General features: G+C 42.5%; 1 protein-coding gene across 1 annotated transcript in view; it reads right to left on the reverse strand.

Annotated features, from left to right (window-relative positions):
• Positions 1 to 21,981, reverse strand: part of LOC122811867 (transmembrane protein 109-like) — a 226,574-nt gene that overhangs the window by 57,823 nt on the left and 146,770 nt on the right. The window contains exon 2 of the mRNA XM_044083997.1: positions 16,833 to 16,935. Coding sequence (XP_043939932.1) covers positions 16,833 to 16,935 — 103 coding nt within the window. The remainder of the gene's footprint in view (positions 1 to 16,832; positions 16,936 to 21,981) is intronic.

Consider the following 21,981-nt stretch of genomic DNA (forward strand, 5'->3'; position numbering starts at 1 on the left):
ATTGCAACACTGCTAACATTGTCTGTTTAGCTATTTGTGGGAATGACAAGCATTCTATATAGGGAAGATGAACAGGTGCCCCAAATACTGTATAAGAGAGCACTTGTATAACATCAGAACAGGCTGTCCCAACAATGCATTAGCTAAACATGTTAAGGAGATCATCAGACTCATACTTGAGAATGTGAACCAATAGCAACTGGATAATTATTCTAATTGCCTTAGACTGTGCTACATAACTGAATCAGTATTTTCTCTTTGATTTATGGTCTGAAGCAACTTTGTGAAAGCGCTCACCTTTTAATACAGTTTTACATGTTTTTATGTTAAATGATTGACTCGGCTGCATTCTTAAATTAAGCCTGAATCGTGCAGTGGTCCTACTGTTCCTTGGATTTTGTGTATTAGTTTCTGTAGGACCATTTATCCCAGCATTACTTCATTGTGGTTTTGTGCTTCTAGAGGTAAGCAATCAGGCCCCCTTTCAGGAGTGCTGGCCAGAGAAAGAATCTCTGGAATGCTGATTCTGCATGCCAACTCTGCCTCAGGGTTGGCGTCTTCCATTAGAGCTCCCCCCTCTGCCTGAGGTGAGCCTCCACCATGTGCATCCTGGAAAGGCCCTTGGAACTTCTTGATCCACATCTTCCTCTCCTCCGTTTCCTAGAGTATGATCGTTGGGGAGTAGAAAAATGTATACCCACTGCAGAGAGGGTCTTCCTATCTTTCTCATACCTGGCTAGAGTTTCTTTGATTTTAGGGCTAAATAAAGAAGATCCAAAGGGAGCACTGATAAAGGAAGACTTAAATGACCAGAAAGAACCCTTCCCATCATCGAAATCTGTGTTCTCAGTGACGAACTCTTCAGGAGAGTCTAGGTGTTTCCTCTTACACATTTTCTTCTGAGGAGGCCTTGGAAAAGGAGTGATCCTTTGCTGGGATCTCTTGCAGCCTTGGTGCTCAGTGTCCAGGCATGGATGTTGGTGGAAGCTCCAGGTAAGAAGGGGTCAGTGGATGATGCTCCAATACAGCAGGAGTCACCTGAGAACCTGTGGTGGCCAGTGGTCTCTCCACTGCTTGGAAGGCAGCCCCCCCCCGCAAAGAGGGCTGGGAACCCATAACCATGAGAGACAAACTCAGAACCGAGGTCACACCCTGCTCTGAGAGACCCACATCCAAAGCAGGAGCTGAGGAAGGGCCCTCAGCCATTGGAGAGCCAAGCTGTAAGGATGACATTGATTAAAAAACAGGAGCTGAGTCATACCCCTCGGGTCCAACTAGCAAAATCACCATCTCGGGAGCCCGCTGGTTCAAATGGAACCAAAGAAGTCAGAGCCGACTCCATAATCGAAAACAAAGGGATTGTTGGTGCCGGAGCAACTGTAGTCTGAGTGGTTGGAGTGGAAAGCTCTAAAGCTTCCGAGGAGGAAGAACTGGTGCATTCCTGGGAGAAAACATCCCTACTCCAGATGGGAGAGGGGGTTGGGGTTGGGAGGATTTAGAGAGACTCCTAACCATCAGATGGTGGTCCACCCACCTCACTACATCTACTTCAGTGAGACTCCTGGAAGATCTAACACACAATCCAGAGGGGGATTCTGGCCTTTCCACAAAAGGACTAGGAAGACAACCATAAAAGGGTCAATGGAAGGGAAGTAACTTGTCCTGCGTATGTAGACAGGTTTGTTTTTCAGCACCAAAGGAGAGGGTAAAGTCTGCAGCGGTGCAGTTGGAATGTCGACACCGACCAGGAAGCTGAAGAAGTCTGTGCCGAAACCAGTGCTGATGGCGCTGATGTAGTGGCTGGTGCCGGGGAGGAAAGCCATTCTGAGAGCTTTGGAATCTTAGCTTTCTGTTCCAAGGAGGAACCAGCAGAAGAGGGCTATGTTTTTTTGTCATCAGTGCCGATGGAGAAGTTGGTACTGACTGACTAGTCTTGGAACCAGAGGCCTTTGGAACTGTATTGGCCTTGGATAAGGCTTCTTCGAAGGGAGCCTTAATAAGACATTTAAGAATTAATTTATTTTGCCATTCTACCAAGCCCCTAGTACTGAAGGTCCGACAGATGGAGCACTCCAAGTCTAAATGAGGAGCACCTCAACAATAAACACAGATGGAGTGCCCATTGGACTAAGGCATTTTCCATCCGCATTCCGGGCACTACTTAAAACCAATTGTGCCCTTGGACTTGTCTGCCATGTGGATGACAAAGAAAAACAAGGGAGATCAACATGCACAACTATAGTCTCACACAAACACACACACGGTAGAACAAAGAAATTCTACCAACAATGATTGATAGAACTACCTAAAAATTAGGTAAGAAAGGTAGAAAGGTGAGGATATCACCAACTATGGTACAAAAAGGAACTACCTAACAGTAGAGAGGGGAATACCAGCAATGGTAGGAGAAAGGATACCAACAGGTAAGGAAATTAACTCTCACACCCAAGAAAAGGTGGGTAGAGATGAGAAAATAAAGATCTTTAGTAAAAGCAGGGAAAATGGAACATAGAAAGACTTAATGAATTTAAATATTTACTTAGGTGCAAGAGGAGAATCTGGGGATGTGTCTTGTGATAAGAGCGGCAAACAAGATCTGAGGTAATATAGAGAGGGGCATTGTGGGTAGAGTCTTTGCACGAGAGATTTTTGGCTGGCGTGAGCTGTATAATGGCCGAACCGGTTCAAAGGATTGGAACAGACTACCCAAGAGTCAAGAATAGATGAAGATTGACAACATCAGATTTGATATTCACATCTATATGTGTGTGTGAGGGGGCAAAGGGGCTCTTAAATGTCTGTGGTTTGGCTAAATGTCTCTGATTTTTTTCATCATATTTTGGTGTGTTCCTCATAAAACTTCTAGTTTTGCAGGCAAATCAGTGAGGATTGCCAATCACTAAAGAATGACAAGAGACATTAGTTTCAGACGCAATAGTCCTTCAAAAACCATGCTGATGCAAAGCCTGCTATTCAAGTAAGTTTCTAACTATATAAAGGCGGTAACTGTCACTGATTTTGATGCTTTGTACACCATTACTTTTTAGCTTTTTTCTTGATTCTTGAGATAAGAGGTTATGACATATGGGGATCAGAGCAGTGTGTTGCACACTCTATTCTAACACTAAGTGAACTGAGAAGATTCATTCCACATATATGTTCTCTGTATTTATTCTGGCTTTGCAGAAGGAGAGCCAATTTGTGTGAATCCAGCTGGAATGCTTTATTGGTGTGATTTTTAACACTAACAGATACCCGAGGTGGGTACATTCAATAAGGTTGTTGCAAATGATTAATGTGAGGATTGTCTGTAATGAAAATGACTGTGTGAGAGGGGGTCTGCAGTGTATGTAAAATTAGTTAAGTTAGCCATTATCTGTTTTACCTAACATTACAGTTAAACATCACCATTCTAATTAATAAGTGCCTGCTAGTGGTTTGCACAGGATGAGTATGACAGCAAATTATCATTGGCAAAGCGTTGTCGTCCAACAGCTCTTGGCTCTGTGACTGAAATTTTGGCTATGATTCCTTTTGAGACTCTTTCTTATATAAGTGAATATAATCCCTGTCCGTCTGTGGATCCCATACATATGCTTTGTTTTCTTCCTCCCAGACCATCAGCTACACAATATATGCCTCTGACCATTTGTACTTTTAAGTTCATCACAATCTAACACCAGAAGGGTACAGAGAAGGTAACTGCTCCTTTTCGGAGGGGAAGAAAGACATGCACTATTCCCAGACAGGATTATTATATCCTTGCAGTTTTCTTCACAGTATATTGGGGAACTACCATTTTGTTAGCGGTGAATATTAAGCTCTAGACACAGCTGTTTTTTTTCATTGAAAGGAAAAAGTAAGACTGAATTTTCTTCTTTCTTTATTGTGAATTGTTCCCTTCCTGCAGCTGACCATCAGAGAATCCCAGTGCCCTTCCTCATTTGCCAGGTCTACTGATCCCTTCTGCCCCCACTGGAATTACTCTGCTAAGGGTCAGGGCTGACAAGGAGATCAGGACATCCTAGCTCGACAATGCTGCATTTTGAAAGCTTTTTTTTTTTATTTTATGATCCACTGTCATCGCCTCCCCCTTTGGATTCACCTTGGCATGTTCAAGAGCTTCTCTCCTCCAAGGAGTGCCTAGGCACCCCCTGCCCTCCCTGGATGTGCAAACTCATCACTCCCTGGCCAAAGGAGAGAGATTCTTGACACTCTGAAAAAGACTGGAAAAATAAGCAAGTTGTCCAAATAGATACAAATGGGAATATCTTGCAGTCAGTAATAGGCCATCACTGGAGCTAGTCATTTTGTAAATACATCGAGGGCAGTAGAGACATGTGGCAATAAGACCCAGTACCTTCAGACCCAGACTGCCAGAAAATGTTGGCGAAGTTAGAAACATCGTTACTTTGATCTGTAAGGATTGTATTCTTTTCACTAGTAGATGCATATGCCTTTCATGTTACTGTATCCATCGGGGTTGAGCATTTTCCGCCCGCAGTCCTGGCACTTCTTAAAACCAGTCATGCCCTTGGACTTGTCTGCCATGTTGATGACAAATAAAAATGACATCAGACGCCCAGGGTACAAAATGCGCATGACCGACGCCATAACACTTTTAGAATCCCAAAGCAGAGGTAAGGGAGGACCTTTGCCACCCCCCAAAAAAGGCTGTTGAAGTGCAGTAGCCCTTGTGGAATGAGGCGTTTTGACGGCTTGGCTTGCCCTGACAACACAAAAAAAAAAACTAATAACTAACCTGAACTGACTGCTTTAGTTCTGTCCAAATAATAAACTGCCTGTGTACATCTGTGTACATCTAAAGTTTTCCTTTTTATTTTGGGGATTTGGATTTGCATAAAAAAAGTAGGCATGAAAAGTTTGGTTTAAAAGCCACTAGAAACCACTTTAGGCATAAATGAAGGATTAGTATAAAAAGATAATTCCCTATCTATGGAAAATTAAGAAAAGGCTCAACTGTTATAAGGGGCCTGCATTCAGAAACCCTTCTTGCAGAGGTAATGGCCAACAAAAAGCACAGCAGCTGCAGCAGGCTCAAAAGGTTAGAGAGAGTTTCTCCAACACAAAATTGAGATCAGCAGGAGTAGGAGGGAGCTCTGGGGGGTCTTATATTCTTCCCCCTCTAGAAAATGCTTGAACAAAGGATGACCTCTATGGTTCAAAACAGAATATGCCAGGGCTGTTAGGTGAAGAGAGTAAAGTTTGACATTGAGGCCATGGAGGCTTCGTGACTAGACTTCTCAGTAATGGGTACCAGTGCTGTCGAGGCCAATGTCCTGTGACCTTCAGAAGTACCTTTGGAGGAGGAGGGCAGGGTGGAAAGGCATACACATGAAGATTTTTTCTGTGCCAAACCTGGAAAAGATTGATGAGATTGAGCTGTAGAGAGCAGTCTCCAAAAAACAAATTCATTGCTTGCCTGCATAGAGAATGTGTTCCCCCTTGCTTGTTGATGTACCACATGACAGTTGTACTTTCCATTTAGATGAGCTCCCTGAAGCTTTCTGAAATCTGCATCTATCGTTAAATCCTCGCGGGTCACAGAGTTTAGGAGACACTTGGTGACATTCCTGAGCCCAACAAACACAAAATTTTTTTTTGAATGCAAGGTATTATTCAAGCACAGTCTAGTGATCCTGCAGTGGTGTGCCCATACATTTTGATTACCATATTGCAGCTTCTCCTTATGCAGTTTGGGGCAGAAGAGCCAAGAATGATGATGATGAACCCTAAGGCTTGAGGGACTGTCTCCAGTCAGCCCGGACTGAAGAAGATAGTTGATGAAGTAAAGGAAGATTCTTTTTTTTTGTTTGTTAAAAAAAAAAGGCCATCTGGGCTGCTGTATTCAGTCTTACCAGAAAAAGCACATGTCTTGAGGGTACTAGACTGGACTTTATTCGTTACAGAATACCCCAGGAGCATCTTAGCACTGCTCACATAATATCAAATGATAAGAAGCTCTCGTCCTTCCTTGAGAGCCAATCAGGGGCAATCGTCCAAATAAGGATAGATTTTATCCCCTTTAGCCTGAAGAAAGCTATCACTGGAGCCAGAACTTTACTCTAGGCGCAGTAGATAAGCCAAGGGGCAATGCAGAGAACTGATAGAGAGAAGTCCCAGTCAGGCGTCGATACTTCCTGCAACTCTGTCTGATAGGAACATGTAAGCCCCCCTTGAGATCCAAAGTTACCATCCAGTGATCCCTTGCTTGCAGAGGTAAAAAAGCTGTTGTGCGTCAACATTTTGAACTTGGGAATGTCTAACAGAGCTTTTTTGCTTTGCTTCTATTCCTTGTTGAGGAATGTCTGGCATGCCTTTGAAAGAGGAAAGGGAAATAAAACCTAAATAACCTGTAATGGCATTATCCATAACCCCCATCTGTCTTGGTAATTATATCCAATTTTCTTTTGAAAAGTGCCAACCCTTCCTCCCAAGGTGCTGTCAGGCGAGAAAGGTTCTGGCAGCTGAAAGGTAGGTCATTGGGTCTGTTAAGACTGTGCAGGAACTCCTCCTGTTAGGGGCTGAAAAGAGCCTGACCTCTGCCCCTGCCACGTCTAGATCTACCCCTAGACTGGGAATCATAAGAAGGATATTAGTAGGCCAATTTCTAAACTGAACCTGCAAAAATCTTTAAAAAATCTTTTAAGCTCTTATACTCTTACTTAGCCTTCCATTTTCTTTTAAACTGCTTCAAACAAACAAAAGAAACAAACAAGACATCAGATTGTAAAGGAGCATCCAAATGTTTTGTTTTAGATAAATTTTGATAATTCAGCAGCCAGGCATGCCTGCGCCAAGAACTGACCCAGTGGCAGCCACACCACCCGTAGAGCACTCAAAAAAACAACAAAACCACATTGCAAAGAATGCTTACCCAAGAAACATGCACATGCACTAAATCTTGTTAATCATTTTCAATCAATACCGAGCGCCAGAGCATCAACTTCAATTGTAAAAAGGAGATAATATTTATATTTCAACATGTGAAACTGGCAATTCAAAGCTCATGCAAGAGTGGAAGAAGTATAAAACTTTCTTCCCCATCTACCCTGCCAGAGGCTCCCTGGGTAAAAGTTTCTCCTGGGACTCCACTCTCTGGCACTCGGGAAGAACCGGGTTCCACCTCTCGGAAAGGCCTCTAACGGGGGGGACGACTCCTCCTCTAACTTGTTCTCTCCTTCTCTTCTCTTTGCTTCTCTTGAGCATCATCCGGAGCATGCACCGGCACCACTTCCCAAAGACTAATCCAATTAGACCAAACCAGCAACAAAATAGTGCGTTTATTGAACCCAAACACAAAGCCTAAACAACGACTAACAACAAACTGGCACAAAGTGCTACACACAACGTGGTAACAAATTATGGTAATCTTGGTATCTGTTATCCTGTTTATTCCAAGAAATACAGTTATTTTTTTCTGACATCCGGTAAAAACCAAAGAAAAAAAAAACCAAAATATTACTAAACAACTCTGACACTCTGACTGAAACAACTCTGACAAAAAAAAAAAACAGAAAGAGCGCCACTGCAACTTGCACTAGCGGCACTCGGACCATGCGCAAAAAGACTGAGGATGGCGTGGGGTCATGCGCATTTGTACCCGCTCTTCTTGATGTCAGTCAAGTGCGCCTTCCGTCCTTATACTCCTATACCTGACCGGGCGACCGAGGGACACGGGCGACCAACCAAGTTAGGACTGCAGCAATGTGAGATGAAGAACATCAAGGGAGATCAACAGGCAGAACTACAGCCACACACACTGTCTAACAGTAGACATGGGACTACGAGCGATGGTAGGAGAAAGGATACCAACAGGTATGGAAATTAACTCACTCACTCAAGAAAAAGTGGGTAGCGATGAGAAAATAAAGATCTTTAGTAAAAGCAAGGAAAATGGAAAGTAGAAAGACTTACAAATTTAAATATTTACTTAGCTGCGAGAGAGGAATCGGCTGATGTGTCTTGCGAGAAGAGTGGCAAATGACAGCTGAAGTAATATAGAGGGGGGTATTGTGGGTAGAATCTTGAGAGATTTTTGGCTGGCGTGAGCTGTATAACAGCAGAACTGGTTACTACCCAAGAGTCAAGAATAGATGAAAATTGACATCAGATTTGATGTTCATATCTGTGTGTGTGTGTGTGTGGGGGGGGCTCTTAAATGTCCATGGTTTAGCAAAATGTCTCTGATATTTTCATATATTTTGGTCTGTTCCTCATAAAGCTTGCAGTTTTGCAGGCAAATCAATGAGGATTGCCAATCACTAAAGAATGACAAGAGACATTAGTTTCATACGTAATAGTCTTTCAAAAAACATACTGATGCAAAGCCTGCAGTTCTAATAAGTTTCTAGCTATATAAAGGCAGTAACGGTCACTGATTTTGGTGCTTTGTACACCATTACTTTTTAGCTTTTTTCTTGATTCTTGAGATAAGAAGACGAAGTTAAGACATATGAAGATCTGTGCAGTGTGTTGCATACTTTATTTGAACACTAGGTGAGCTGAGAAGACGCATTCCACACATGTTGTCTATATTTATTCTGGCTTTGCAGAAGTAGAGCCAATTTGTGTGAATCCAGCTGGAATGCTTTACTGGTGTGATTTTTAACACTGACAGATACTTGAGATGGGTACATTCATAAAGTTGTTGCAATTGATTAGTGCGGGGATTGTCTGCAATGAAAATGACTGTGTGAGAGGGGGTCTGCAGTGTATGTAAAATTAGTGAAGTCAGCCATTATCTTTTTTTTACCTGACATTACAGTTAAACATCACCATTCTGATTAATAAGTGCCTGCTAGCAGTGGTTTGCACAAGATGAGTATGACAGCAAATCATCATTGGCAAAGTGTTGTCGTCCAACAGTGCTTGGTTCTCTGAAATTCTGGCTGTGATTCCTTTTGAGACTCTTTTTGTTATATATGCAAGTGAATATACTCCCCTGTCTTTGTGTGGATCTTATACATGTGCTTTATTTTTTTTGTTTTTTTCTCCCAGACCATCAGCTACACAATATATGCCTCTGACCATTTGTACTTTTACATTTCATCACAATCTAACACCAGAAGGGTACACAGAAGGTATTTGCTCCTTTTTGGAGAGGAAGAAAGGCAGGCACTTTTCCCAGAAAGGATTTTATATCCTTGCATTTTTCTTCCCAGTATATTGGGGAACTACTATTGTGTTAGCTTTGAATATTAAGCTCTAGAAACAGCTAATATTTTCATTGAAAGGAAAAAATAAGACTGAATTTTCTTCTTTATTTACTTGTGAATTTTTCCTTTCTCGCAGCTGACCATCAGAGAATCCCAGTGCTCTACCTCATTTGCCAGGTCTACTAATCCCTTCTACCTCCACTGGAATTACTCTAATAAGGGTCAGGGCTGACAAGGAGATCAGGACATCCTAGCTCTACATCATACTGCATTTTGAAAGTTTTTTTTTTTTTTATTTTATGATCCACTGTCATCACCTCCCCCTTGGGTTCACCTTGGCATGTCCAAGGGCTTCTCTCCTCCAAGGAGTTCCTAGGCACCCCCTACCCTCCTAGGATGAGCAAACTCATCACTCCCTGGCAGAAGGAGAGAAATCTCTGACACTTTGAAAAAGACTGGAAAAATAAGCAAGTTGCCTAGATATATAAAATGTGAATATCTTGCAGTCAGCAATAGGCCATCACTGGAGCTAGACATTTTGTAAATACATCTGGGGCAGTAGAGACATGTGGCCATAAGACCCAGTACCTTCAGACCCAGACTGCCAGAAAATGTTGGTGAAGTTAGAAACATCATTACTTTGACCTGTAAGGATTGTATTCTGTTCACTAGTAGATACATATGCCTTTCATGTTTCTGTATCCAAACTGCAGCCAACTAATGCAAGCAGCTCGGAAGGCATTAGCCAAGATTTTGCAAGTTCGACTTTCTTAGTAAGTAAAACAAACAGTTTAGTCACTCTTGTGCTGTAACTGGAGCCTGAATAGAAATTGCAGCTAGGAGCCATTCTTCTATACACGGGAAGGCTTAGATTGGCTACAGCCTCTGGTGAGCTGCCACAACAGGCATGCATTTAGTGAACAACTTCAGGGCTGTGGTGAACACAAACAGAGTCTGGAAATAATGACTGCCTCCCACCTTGAAACAAAGAAACTTCCTGGACTTTTATTGAACTTTGATGTGAAGAGAGGCATCAGCATCCTGGAGGCTCAAAAAGCGCATCCAGTCTCCTCCTGTTAAATAAGGAAAGGCTGGCTGCATCATGATCATATAAAAGGTTTCTATGTTGATGAAGTAGTTAAAGGCTCTGAGGTCTATTACTTGGCATGAGACCATTGGTCCTTCTTTGGCACTAAAAAGGAGCCTGGCAGTTAGTTCAGAGGGTTAAGGCTAGGAGTTCTTAACAGTCTCCTTCCTGTACTCCAAGGTTTGATTCCTTCAGTCTCTATCTACTTACTGACGGTGACTCTAAGCATGTCAGTTACTGATGGTGACTCTAAGCATGTCAGTTAAACAGACAGTATCCCCAGCTTTGTCTGAAAAATATCTTTGTGGTTCAGTCCTCTACCCCAGTTAACAAATATAAATAAAATAAATAAACAAAAAAATCCCAACACTTTCTGCTCTAGTGTGATGATTTGTGTGACTCTTCTTGCTTGCATTTGACAGAGGGTTATCAGGAAAGGGTAAAAGACTGCAAGAGTGGTTCTGTGTGATAGTCGATCTTGTATGCCTTGTATACAAGCAGCCTTATCTATATGTCCTTTATGATTATTTTCCAGGTGGATAGACAGATGGCCTCCAATTCCCTTCAGAGTGGGACAATTGAAAATAACTCACAAAAGTTACTGGTGAATATACATGGGTGGTCTGCAACCGCCTGATCTGAAGGTTGCCAAGAACTCTTACCTCTGATGCCACAACCTCTATGGAAATTTACCTGGCCACTGGGGTTTCTTCCAGGCAGTCGATGGTTCCTTGCTGTGAATCATATCTAAACCACATGTGGCAATGTTACGAAAAGGAGTAGTGAGACAACTGAAATTTTACTTGGACAGTGGTGAGGTTATCTCCATTCTTCTCCATACTTTCTAAGTCTGCCTTTATTACAAGTCTAAACATACCTGGAGATTTGAAAATGATATTCATAAACGTCAAGTTAATGTTCTCAGTGAAGTCTGTCAGTCTGAGCAATGTGTGCTGTTACAGGGCAATGCCAGATCCTGTGGCCATGACAGAACCTTCAGCAGCAAACTACCTGTATCATGATAATAGTCACTGCAGAGGCAGCTGAATACTAGGACACTGGACCAGTATGGTAACTGTGTTAAGGTATGGTGCATTTCACTGGTGACACTGTACTGCAAAATCTACAATATCAGCTAAGTAGTTTGGCACCATTAAGAGGAATGTAGATGGCAGATAAACTTGTTTCCCCTACTCTGTCTATCATTGTGGACTGCTTGTTTTGCAAATGAACTGTAAGTGTCTAGAGTGGTGTTTGGTCTTTCTGAGGGCAGCTGCAGTACTTGTAGGTGTTTGGCTTGAGCATCTCTGACTAGAAATTCCACTTCCTAGCGTTTATGCAAACAAGACCAGCTTTCCACAATACAGGAGTTACTGTATCAGGGCTTTATATAATAGCAATGGCAACCATCATGAGAATGTCCACCAGTGGACTGTCTACCTAGAAGACCGCTGGATAGACTGAAGGGGCTTTCCCAGCATCCTCTGGACAGTTAATGGGTTGGTGAGCCACTCCCAGAGCACCATTTAAAGAACCATCTCAAATTCCAAACCTGAGGTCTTTTTTGGGAGGGGGCCTTGGGAAATCTGCATCCTTCATATCACTGAGCTTAGCTGTTGGCAAATCAGGAGGTAACAATATGCTTCCTCCTGCACACCTTCATCAGAACCTTCAGAGGAGGAGTTCAGAAACAAGGGAGTCAAGGATTTAGGAGCAGAACACACAGTGCGGGTCTGCAAAAGATCTTGGACCTCCTCAATATTCTGACATATAACAGCTGGTAGGGCTGAAAGCCTAGTGGTAGATTAGATGGTGTCACAGAAGGACAGGGAGCTAAGGGGGATCCAGAAACATTTTGAATGCTTACTTGGCACTGAGACCAAGAATCATTGCAATCTGGGGCTGGATTCAACGGGATTGGCAATGACACAGAAAGACATGACACTTATATCGGTGACAGAGGCATAACTGGCACCAGCAGCCATGGCTTCAATAACATCACAGCTGAGGGAAGACAGTGCAGGACATCAATACTGAGAAATATTATGTAAATGCAGACATGAAATTCACAGGTATTGACAAAGGCACAGGCTCCAGTATGGGTCAAGAAAGTCATCCTTAAGACCAGCACACAGTATCAAGAGGGTTGGAAAGAAAGCTTCAGTATCCTGGGTTTGGAAGACAGCACTGTCAGAACTACTTAACCCCAATAGAGAAGGGGCCCCACATAGTTTTGCTTCATCTTTTAAGACTGCAACTGTGAGACTCGGCTTATATCAAGTAACAAAGAGGCAGTTGTAGCTCTCAACATTAAGGCTTCAAGTGCAAAACTGGCAAAATGTTCTGTTTTGTCCAATGTCTGATAAATTAGAAATAATTTAAGACTTGGAAGCATGAGAAAATAGAGAAGAAACATCCTCAACTAATTTTCATGCTGTTTTTAACAGATTTGATGACAGATTTTGAACCAACTTCAATAGCTGGATAGGAGGAAGGTGAACATGACAGCCTGGTGTGCTTGAGTAGTTTGTGTTTGGGGGCAGCTTCAAGTTCAAAGAAAAAGTAGCCTTCAGGGAAACAAAAGTTGATGTGTGTGGAGTTAGAGATTGATGGCGCTGATCTCCTTTGAGTGACAAGTTTTATTTTTCATAGGAAATCATTCTATGTTGTGCAACTTATAAACAAAGGTATGGCATCTAGGTCCAAAGAGGCCATTGCTCCACTTTATTCAGCATTAATCAGACCTATTACTGACTACAATGCCCTCTTTAGTATGTACCTAACCAGGCACATCCAACAATTGGAACATCCACTGAGGTTCCTCACCAAAAGGGTGTAGAGCATAAGTAGCATATGATATGCAGACCACCTCAAAGCCATATCCCTGTATTCTGTCTTCTACAGGCTGTAGAGGGGAGATCTACGCCTTGTATACAAAACATTGCCAGACCCCACCTTGATGGACCTTCCTGCATATCCACAAAACAAACAGAGACATCATTACCCAATCTAAAAACTTAAGCCCTGCCTGTGATAAAAACAGGACCTGCTGGAGAGACAGGTATGTATACCAGAGAATACCTGTTCTATGGAACAGGCTCCCAATCCATGTGAAGCGGAGTTCCTTCCTAACCCAATTCAAGTGAATTTGGACAATTGGATAGGGAACAGGAAATTCATCCCTGGTTTGGCACCTACATCTCTAATGGACACAGGCAGAATGTAAATGGGTCATCCTCCAGACCCATGTTTGTAAATGTTTCATCTCCCATGACCCTGCTTACACTTATCAACAGTAGCAGAACTTGTCAGAGATTTCGGATGCATGGCTCGGCTTAAAAAGGCCCTAGCGATCAGTAGCTTAGTACACAATTATGAACCTATGAATTTCCTAAAATAATTGTCCACAGTACAAACTAGGCAAAAACCCTTAACAGCTAGGGTCAAAAAAGGGAAATAGGAATATCCTAAATTAGGAAAAAAAGTCATAATAATAATAATCATTTTTAAAGATTATCAGAATGCACACAAGGTGAGTCTAGATCCAGAAAAAAAACCTCTCTAAAAAAATTGACAAAAAATATTAAATGTGTAAATTAAAAGACTAAGTGAAGCAAAAGAGAGAACTGGAGAGATTACTAGAAAATACACAGAAATTTTTGTCAGAAACACTTGCCAGCCTGAGGCTGACATTGCATCATGGGATAAGGGGAGGGCTCTCTACAACCTGGGGAGGTTTTACCTGTTAAGCCATCCCAATACCTGCTTACCTCAGATCTGCAGTTTTAGTGACATGACTAAGTCAATCGCTGACCTTTGGCCTAAATTGTTCTGGTACCTAGTATAATTGTGAGAATCAGTGTCTTCAAACACAGTGTTGGTTACCGACCATCCATGAGTATCACAGATGTTCAAAATAATTCACCCCCCTGGTGCAGATCAGGCAAGGTGTTCTTCCCAGTAATGCCCCTCCACATACCTCTTCCATTTCCAATTGAAAGTTTAAGTTTCCCAGGAGAACTACAGTATCAAAAGGTAGTACTCTATTAAACACTGCACTCATTGACTGTAAGAAGGTTGAATAATACCTGTTAGGTGAATATACACAAACAGATAAGACTTTTTCATTCTGCAATTCTCAGTCACACTGAAATGATGCACATATCAATTTTTTTTTTAAAAAATCCTACTGTGCAGTTCCTAGCTGGAGTTTGAGTGTACATCCACATTTGTTCAGGGCCTCTCCTGAGGGTTAACTCGGAGAGAAGAAAGAGACCGCCTTTGTTTGAGAAGTCTAGTTCCAGAACCAGTGCTGTGTGTAAACCAACTAAATCTAGAAGATAATTTTCAACCTCCTGCACAAGTTCTTGCTCCTTATCTAGCAAATAGGTGACATTCATGATCTCAATAGCCAGTTTCCATTGCCAGGATCTAGTCTATCTTAATCCATTTTCAATTGAGCTCCATGCATTTCTTTTTTTTTCTTTCTTTTTTTCTTTCACATCTTGAAGCTTAATAGATGTCATAGAGAGACAGGAGAATGTGGCTTTACCGATACTTACCTTGAAACACACTTCTCCAGAAGTAAGGGAGTGCAGTATTATGTTGTAATCACTACTGCTAGCTCATGAGCATAAACGCTGTGTACTCATACAGGAGATGTCTGGGCTATAGGGGTCACTTGGCTACCATGCATTCCTGAAGTACTAAGGAGATCATTCTAATTACTGCATCATCCGGGCACTTTCCGTTTATGACAAGAGCTTGAAATCTATTGTGATGAGTGAATACCGCCTATAAGTTTATGCCTGTATATGCCACACCTGATTTGCATACTTGCTGCCATGTGTCTGGACCATGCCTTGGAAAGGTCACTGGTTAAGCTCACTTCAACTGTTAGGAAAAGAATTAATGAATGGCAGCATACACATTGGTACCCTAGATATCATGTTTTGCCATCTCTAACATTACTATTCATTATGCTGTTATCCCACAGCTGCTTGTGAATGCTGACACACTACAGCTACAGTACATATTCACCATGCCATGTCGTCACTACAACTTGTACTCCCCCTGTAGTGCTATTATTACAGTCAGTTTTAACTGCATTATCCCATCAGAGAGTCTCTCCCGCAATATGAGGGTCCCCTTCCTACCACATACCTCAGTGCTGTCATCGTGTAGGATCAATGCTCCAGACTGTAGCTAAAGTTCCCTCAATACACTGTAATATGTTTATTACTCACTTAACGTTAGTCAAGCACAGTACACAATAGCATATTCTGAAAAGAGATGGGAGGGGTAGAGTACAACTATGTGATTTACTGATAGCCATGCATTTGGCCTTCAAAGGCTGTGGGAAATTAATCCTGTCCTACAACATGGAAGCATCTTGTTGCTTGTGATAAGGCAGCTTAAGAATTGCTTCTGTATGTAGGTCCTGGGGTAGATTTGGAAGAACAAAATCATGCTACCAACAGTGCGGGTTACCTTTAGCACACTGAACGCTCACAACATCGAAATCCACTGCACTGACAAGGCAAAACATCGAAACCCGGAGAGCCGACGTTCCCCACACGGTAAGTAACCGTTTGAACATCCAGAACTCTAAATCTACCATTTCAACAAACACACACATGTAGGGGGCTATGCCCCCCCCACACACCCCCAAATGTGGGGGGCTTCGCCCTCCACACCTCCCTTACTTAATATTCCAACTGGGGCAAATATGGGGCAAAGTTCATGCAGATGGCCAAATGGTTACCATGTTGGGAACGTCGGCTTTCCGGGTTTTGATATTTTGCCGCGTCAATGCAGTGGATTTCAATGTTGTGGCCGTTTGATATACTAAAGGTAACCCCAACAATGCAGGTTTTCTCTCCACAGTCAATTATGCTATAATCAAGAAGCATGCAAGCAAAAGTGTACAGATTAGAGCAACCACCAACCTAAGTAAACCACCTCCAGCTGTAGATTTCAAATAAACTATGAGCTATTATTTGCTAGCTGCTGTTAATGGTTTACAACACAAGAAGTTCTATGCCTGCCCTGACAGAGTTATCAGGCTTGCATCTACCCAGTTCCCAATATTATGTCAGCTCTGGCTTAGCAAGAAGATGACATTAATTGCCAACTGTATTCCTGCCATCCTTTTTTGACCACTCCTCATACCTGTATTCATTCCTTATACCCGAATGTGTTCCCTAATGTGAGTAGGATAGTTCCCAAGTATTTAAGTTAAACATGCAGGTGAGCTGTTGCACATATAAACACACATATCTCAGTCATGTATGTCATAAAGCAACATATAATAATTTTCAAATGTAGGCTATCAATGTGGATACAGAAACTCTCTCAAATCACCTATGCTGGAGAACCAATATAATCAGCTGTTTCTAAGTGAAACAGGCAAAACAGAATGCATAAGTGGTACCAAGTACGCCAATAAAAGCAGTACCCATTTTGCATCAGTATACAGAAACCAGGCCGCATACACTCACAAGACAACTGCATAAAAAGCCTAGAAGCAAAAGTATAGAACTGTCCGACTGCCAAATTTAGCTTACCGTCTAACCCAAGGGCATCAAGGAGCTCCCGCAAGACCTTGGACAGCTGCTTGACAGCGACAGTTAATCCCTCTGCAACCATTTTCACAAACTGTGAAACAAACTGTGAACAAGAAAAGGTAAAATGGTAAAGAGTTAGAAACAAGCAACTTCTATTATATACATTTCACACCTTTATTTTTTCAGGAAACTCGTATTCCATGGCTGAGTTAAGCCCCAACCCTATTTTTACTGAGAGAGGGAAAATGAAAATGGAGGTAACAGCATCAGAGATGAACTATTATAAAATTTTGCACTAAACATCTCTGCTCTAGCATATTATGTTAAGCAACATTACTTATCTCCAAAAACGTAAAAAGTAAACGATCCTTTGAAAACCGAAATACCCCTGAAAATGCAAACGGGGGCTCCAACATCTTTTCACTTGATCTCAAAGTTTCAGCTGAAGAGCACTATAAATGGTATGCTCAAGGGACAGATAAGTCTAATCTATTTTTCATGACCAAATGGAAGGCAGTAGACAAAACGTTTCAAACGGTGACCTGCCTACCTCAAGTTAATCAGTATCCTTTCCACAAACATCTGCACTTAATGAAAACATAATCCCAAACAAATGCTACTCTACAGTTTAATATATTTAAAAGAATAGTTATTTAGTGGACAGCATGCATACATAAACTGCAGCAGGGCTGGCGGAAATTCAGAATGATGCTTCCTTTAAAGAAATAACCACCACAGAAATCAGCGTCATTACTCTAAAACTGGCTGAGGTTTCAACTTGTGGGTGCAGACAGATGTAAGCATGATCAATATGCCCTCACACTGACTAAGAGACAGCGCATAACACACTCACTCACCACCTAAGGGCCCAAAACACACACATATATATATATATATATATATATATATATATATATATATATATATATATATATATATATATATATATATATATATATATGCGTGTGTGTGTGTGTAGTAGTAACACTGATGCCAGGCAACTTTCACAACCTTTACCTCCCCATGTATTGGCTGTGTACAGCTTGCATCAGACAGTCAGCCCTGAAATAAAACTGTTGCCCTGAAATAAAACTGTTGCAACTGCTGGACTTACAAGGTAAGTGTTGAACCTGCTATGTATTGTATAATAATATGAACGGAATATCCTTGCATTTTGTTACTTGGTATGTAACCAAGTAAAAGGTGGGAGATATGTACAGAAATTACCTTAACATGTGACAGCAGAGACTTATTTGATGTATATGTGCCCATTATTAAGTAGTAGGCCTCAGGCAACAAAGATTCATAGGTTCACAAATAGGTACTAGGCTATCGGCCCAAGGGCCTACGTAAGCCTATCCAACAAGGTTCCCTGGCTTACGCCACCCAAGAAAGTTATTTCCTGTGCCACTGTCGAGCAGAGACACAGAAGTGATCACCGGGGTGTAGTTCCTATTTCCCATCCACTCATCAAGATATTTCTTGGAGTGCTAATGAAGAACTTTGTTTGACATAGATGAGTAGTCTGTTCCACAGTATGGGAAGTCTCTGGGACAGGAATCTATCCCTCCAGCATGTCCTGTTTATTGTGGTGACATGGATTAGGTCCAATGCATGCTGTGTTTTTGGCTTTAGAGAGTGCAGCTTTTACCTGCATAGTTGTGATTACAGGGACTCTGCATTCATCCAGTATAGATATGGGCCCTTTAGGGGGTGAGAGGGGGGTAAAGTTAGCACTGAACCTATCTGTCAGGATGTTGGCAATATCAGTCATATCTCTCAAAAGTAGTGATGGTCACTGCATACCCTCTGTTTAGCACCATATGTTTGTACTAGAAAAGCATTAGAGAGAAGTTAGAAAGTAAGGATACACATTGCAGTTTCAGACTTCACAACCCTCACAAGATCATTCATAATAAAGTTAGAAAATGTTGATGCTATAACTGTCCAACTTTCTAAGACTAATGTAAGTCCAAAGTACAATTACCAGTTCAACACCACAAATGCAAATATACCAAGCACAAAGTCAACTCTACACCCTGAGCATCAAACACAAAGCTTATGTATCTCAGAATCATAAAGATCCAAAACAGGGATATGGCACAGTTACCATCACTTGCACAGGATGTCGGGGAGGGCAGGAAGCCTAGGGTGACACTAAAGGTTGGTGAGTGTGTGTGAGTAAGAAACAGAATCAGGCACACATTTGGATAAAGCGACAAATGGCCAGTAAGACAAAATGAACCATGTAACTGCCGTGTCTGTGTGTGTGTGTGTGTGTGTGTGTTTGTAGGGGTCCTCCAGATGAAATTGGCGTGTGAGTGTCTGCATGAACACAGCCAAGCTCTGAGTTAGCTCTACATCTTGGTGTGTTGGACAGGTGTGAGCCATGCATGGTAGAGGTGACGGTTCATCGTTGTCATCCGCAACCACGAGAACTGACTCTGCCAGGAGTTGCACTGGCACATCCATGGTCAGATGCACTGCTGATACCTGAATGTAACGAATGTCTGCTGGACGAGGTCCCCTCACAAGTACAACCAGGACCACGACCACACAGCCTGCCACATCTGGGTGTGGACAGCTCACCCACTGACGGAGCAGTGGAAGTACTGCAACTATGGAAGTGCGATCAAGCATGGCCACATTGGCTAACAGCTGATGATGTGGCTGACCTATGCCCACGAGAATGCTGTCCCCCTCCCAACAGACTTTCTATCATAGACACAGCTCGTAACAGGTCATTCATCTGATCCACTGAATCGGCAACATGGTGCAGGCAGTCCCGCCTGTCAACCTGTGTCACATCTACAACCCTAAGTACTTCTCTCGAGCACCTATGGGGACATGGCTATGCCTCCACGATGGTCCTAAACATACATTGAGTGGCAGAGGAACAGACACCTGGATCAGGTAGAGGATGGACAGCAGGCCTCCTCCAAGCACCCCTAACAACCCTCCTGCGTTGCATCTTGCCCACACTTTGGCTATGGCCAGTGTCAACAGGCACTGAAGTTGTAATAACTACACTTCCCTGATCAACTGTCTCACCTTCCACCTGTCCAATATCTGTAGGCTCACTGGAATAGGTAGGCGTAGGCCTATCAGCTGTGTCTGCTGTACTCTACCCTTATCAGACCACTAATTGAATAAATACTCCCTTTTGTCTGTACTTCACCAGACACATGCAGCAAATGGAGAAAACACATACGTTTGTGACAGAGAATCCAAGGCCTCCAAAACATGGCAAAAATGGAAAGACTTAAAGACTCGTCACTGCACTCAGTATCATGCAGGCTGCTGAGAGGTGACCTATGCTTGATCTCCAGAGCAATTTCAGACTCTGCCCTACTGGAAATGCTGGACATCTGCAAATCAAATGGGACAAGAATAACTTGCTCCAGGGATCTCATCCTAGCCTGTGCCATAAACAGAACATGTTGGGGAGGCAGATATATCTCCCAGAAATTGCCACTTTTCTGTAATAGGTTCCCACTGCATCTGAAGCAGTGCTCCTCAATGACCCTATTCAAGTGCAACCTTAACAACTGGATGGTTGATTGTAAATTCACCCCTGGGGTGGTACCTATGACCTTCATGGACAGGGCCAGTTGGTGCTGATCACAAAATCACACTGGTCGTGACCATCAAACTATGCTTAATAAGGGTACTTGTGTTTACACAGCTAGGCTTGTAAATGCCCTAGGGCCATTAGGCTAGTAACCTCCTATGAACCTATGCAGGCCTCCCAACATCTTCTCTCCAACATGCCCTGCTGATGTCATTCACTATAAATTGACCTGCAGTCTTGCTGAAGTCAGACGTGTGCCATGGTGTGTGCGTAAAGTACTGAGTTCTGTAGTCTGTGTACTTAGGTAGGGGTTCTGTTCTCACTGCAGTCAACTGTGTGCGTGCACTTGTTGGTGTAAAAGGCTCACTGTGATTTCAAGCATGTGAGACACTTATTACCATATTGTCCTCAACAGACACTGCTGATGTCATCAGCTATATCTGATTTGTGGATTTGCACTACTCCCACCAGGGCAGGGCCAGGAAGTCACCTTATCCTATACGATACAGATTACAGTGACATTGGTTTCAGTCTATCCACATATATCAGGGCATGGTTTGCAGGCCCTGTGTTTTCTTGCTAAGAAACCGTTATGGTCTCTTCAGCTGTTGCATGTGTCTGGTAAGGTACATATAAAATATAACATTATACTCTGTTAGTGTTCTGATGAGTTTGAGTGCAGTGCTGTTTTATAATTATCCCAAGATCTGAATATGATGATATGACTTATGATGTGCACAACACAGGCTTTCAATACCAGTGTGGATACTTGGTGGTCGAAGTTCAGACTGCTATCTACATGTGTTCCCAGTGCTTGCATTACTGGGTTTCAGCCTAGCAAGACTGTTGTCAATGCTATAATTAGCATGGAATTCCACTTTTTCAGACATTCATGCATTTATTTGTAGACCATATGGCTTTGTCACAAATCATTTGTCTGCATTACCCCATCCTGTAATATGTTATCATCATAGGTGGACTCAATGATTGCACCCAGTATGCAAGAATCAGCAAACGAGGCAAGCCAAAGACCATACACTTTGGCCTGAACTGTTGAGAAATAGATTCCACACAGTAAAGGGCCAAGCACAAATCCCTGGGGCATACAAATGGTGACAGGCTGAGTCACCAGCTTTCACAGTATGTGTTTTGTCAGTGAGCCATCTGGTAACCCATCTAGTGGCACAAGGTTTAATTACCAGCTGGGAGACTTTCCTCAAAGATCCCTGTGTGAGGGAGGGATTCTGTTTAAACACTACACCAGTTAAAAGTATAGCCAGGCCTCACACACAGAATCAATGGGTTGTGACAACACCAGAGATCTCTTATCACATAACTCATCGCATATACTTTCCCGACACAATTTAATACACACGTCAACACAGCCTCCACACAGACTATGTTGCTGTTGAAGGGTGTTTTCAACATACATCCATGTGAGTCGGGGGGCAGCACCTGATGCATGCATGTGTAGACACATCCTGACTCTCATCTGTGACGTAGACCAATGACACATCATGGGCCTTTTCTAAATGGACCCTAGTGATATCCTGGCTGTGTGCAACAGACCTGTGTGAG

The sequence above is a fragment of the Protopterus annectens genome, chromosome 9.part0 (assembly GCF_019279795.1).
Source record: "Protopterus annectens isolate FY-2018-M chromosome 9.part0, PAN1.0, whole genome shotgun sequence".
Lineage (NCBI taxonomy): Eukaryota > Metazoa > Chordata > Ceratodontiformes > Protopteridae > Protopterus > Protopterus annectens.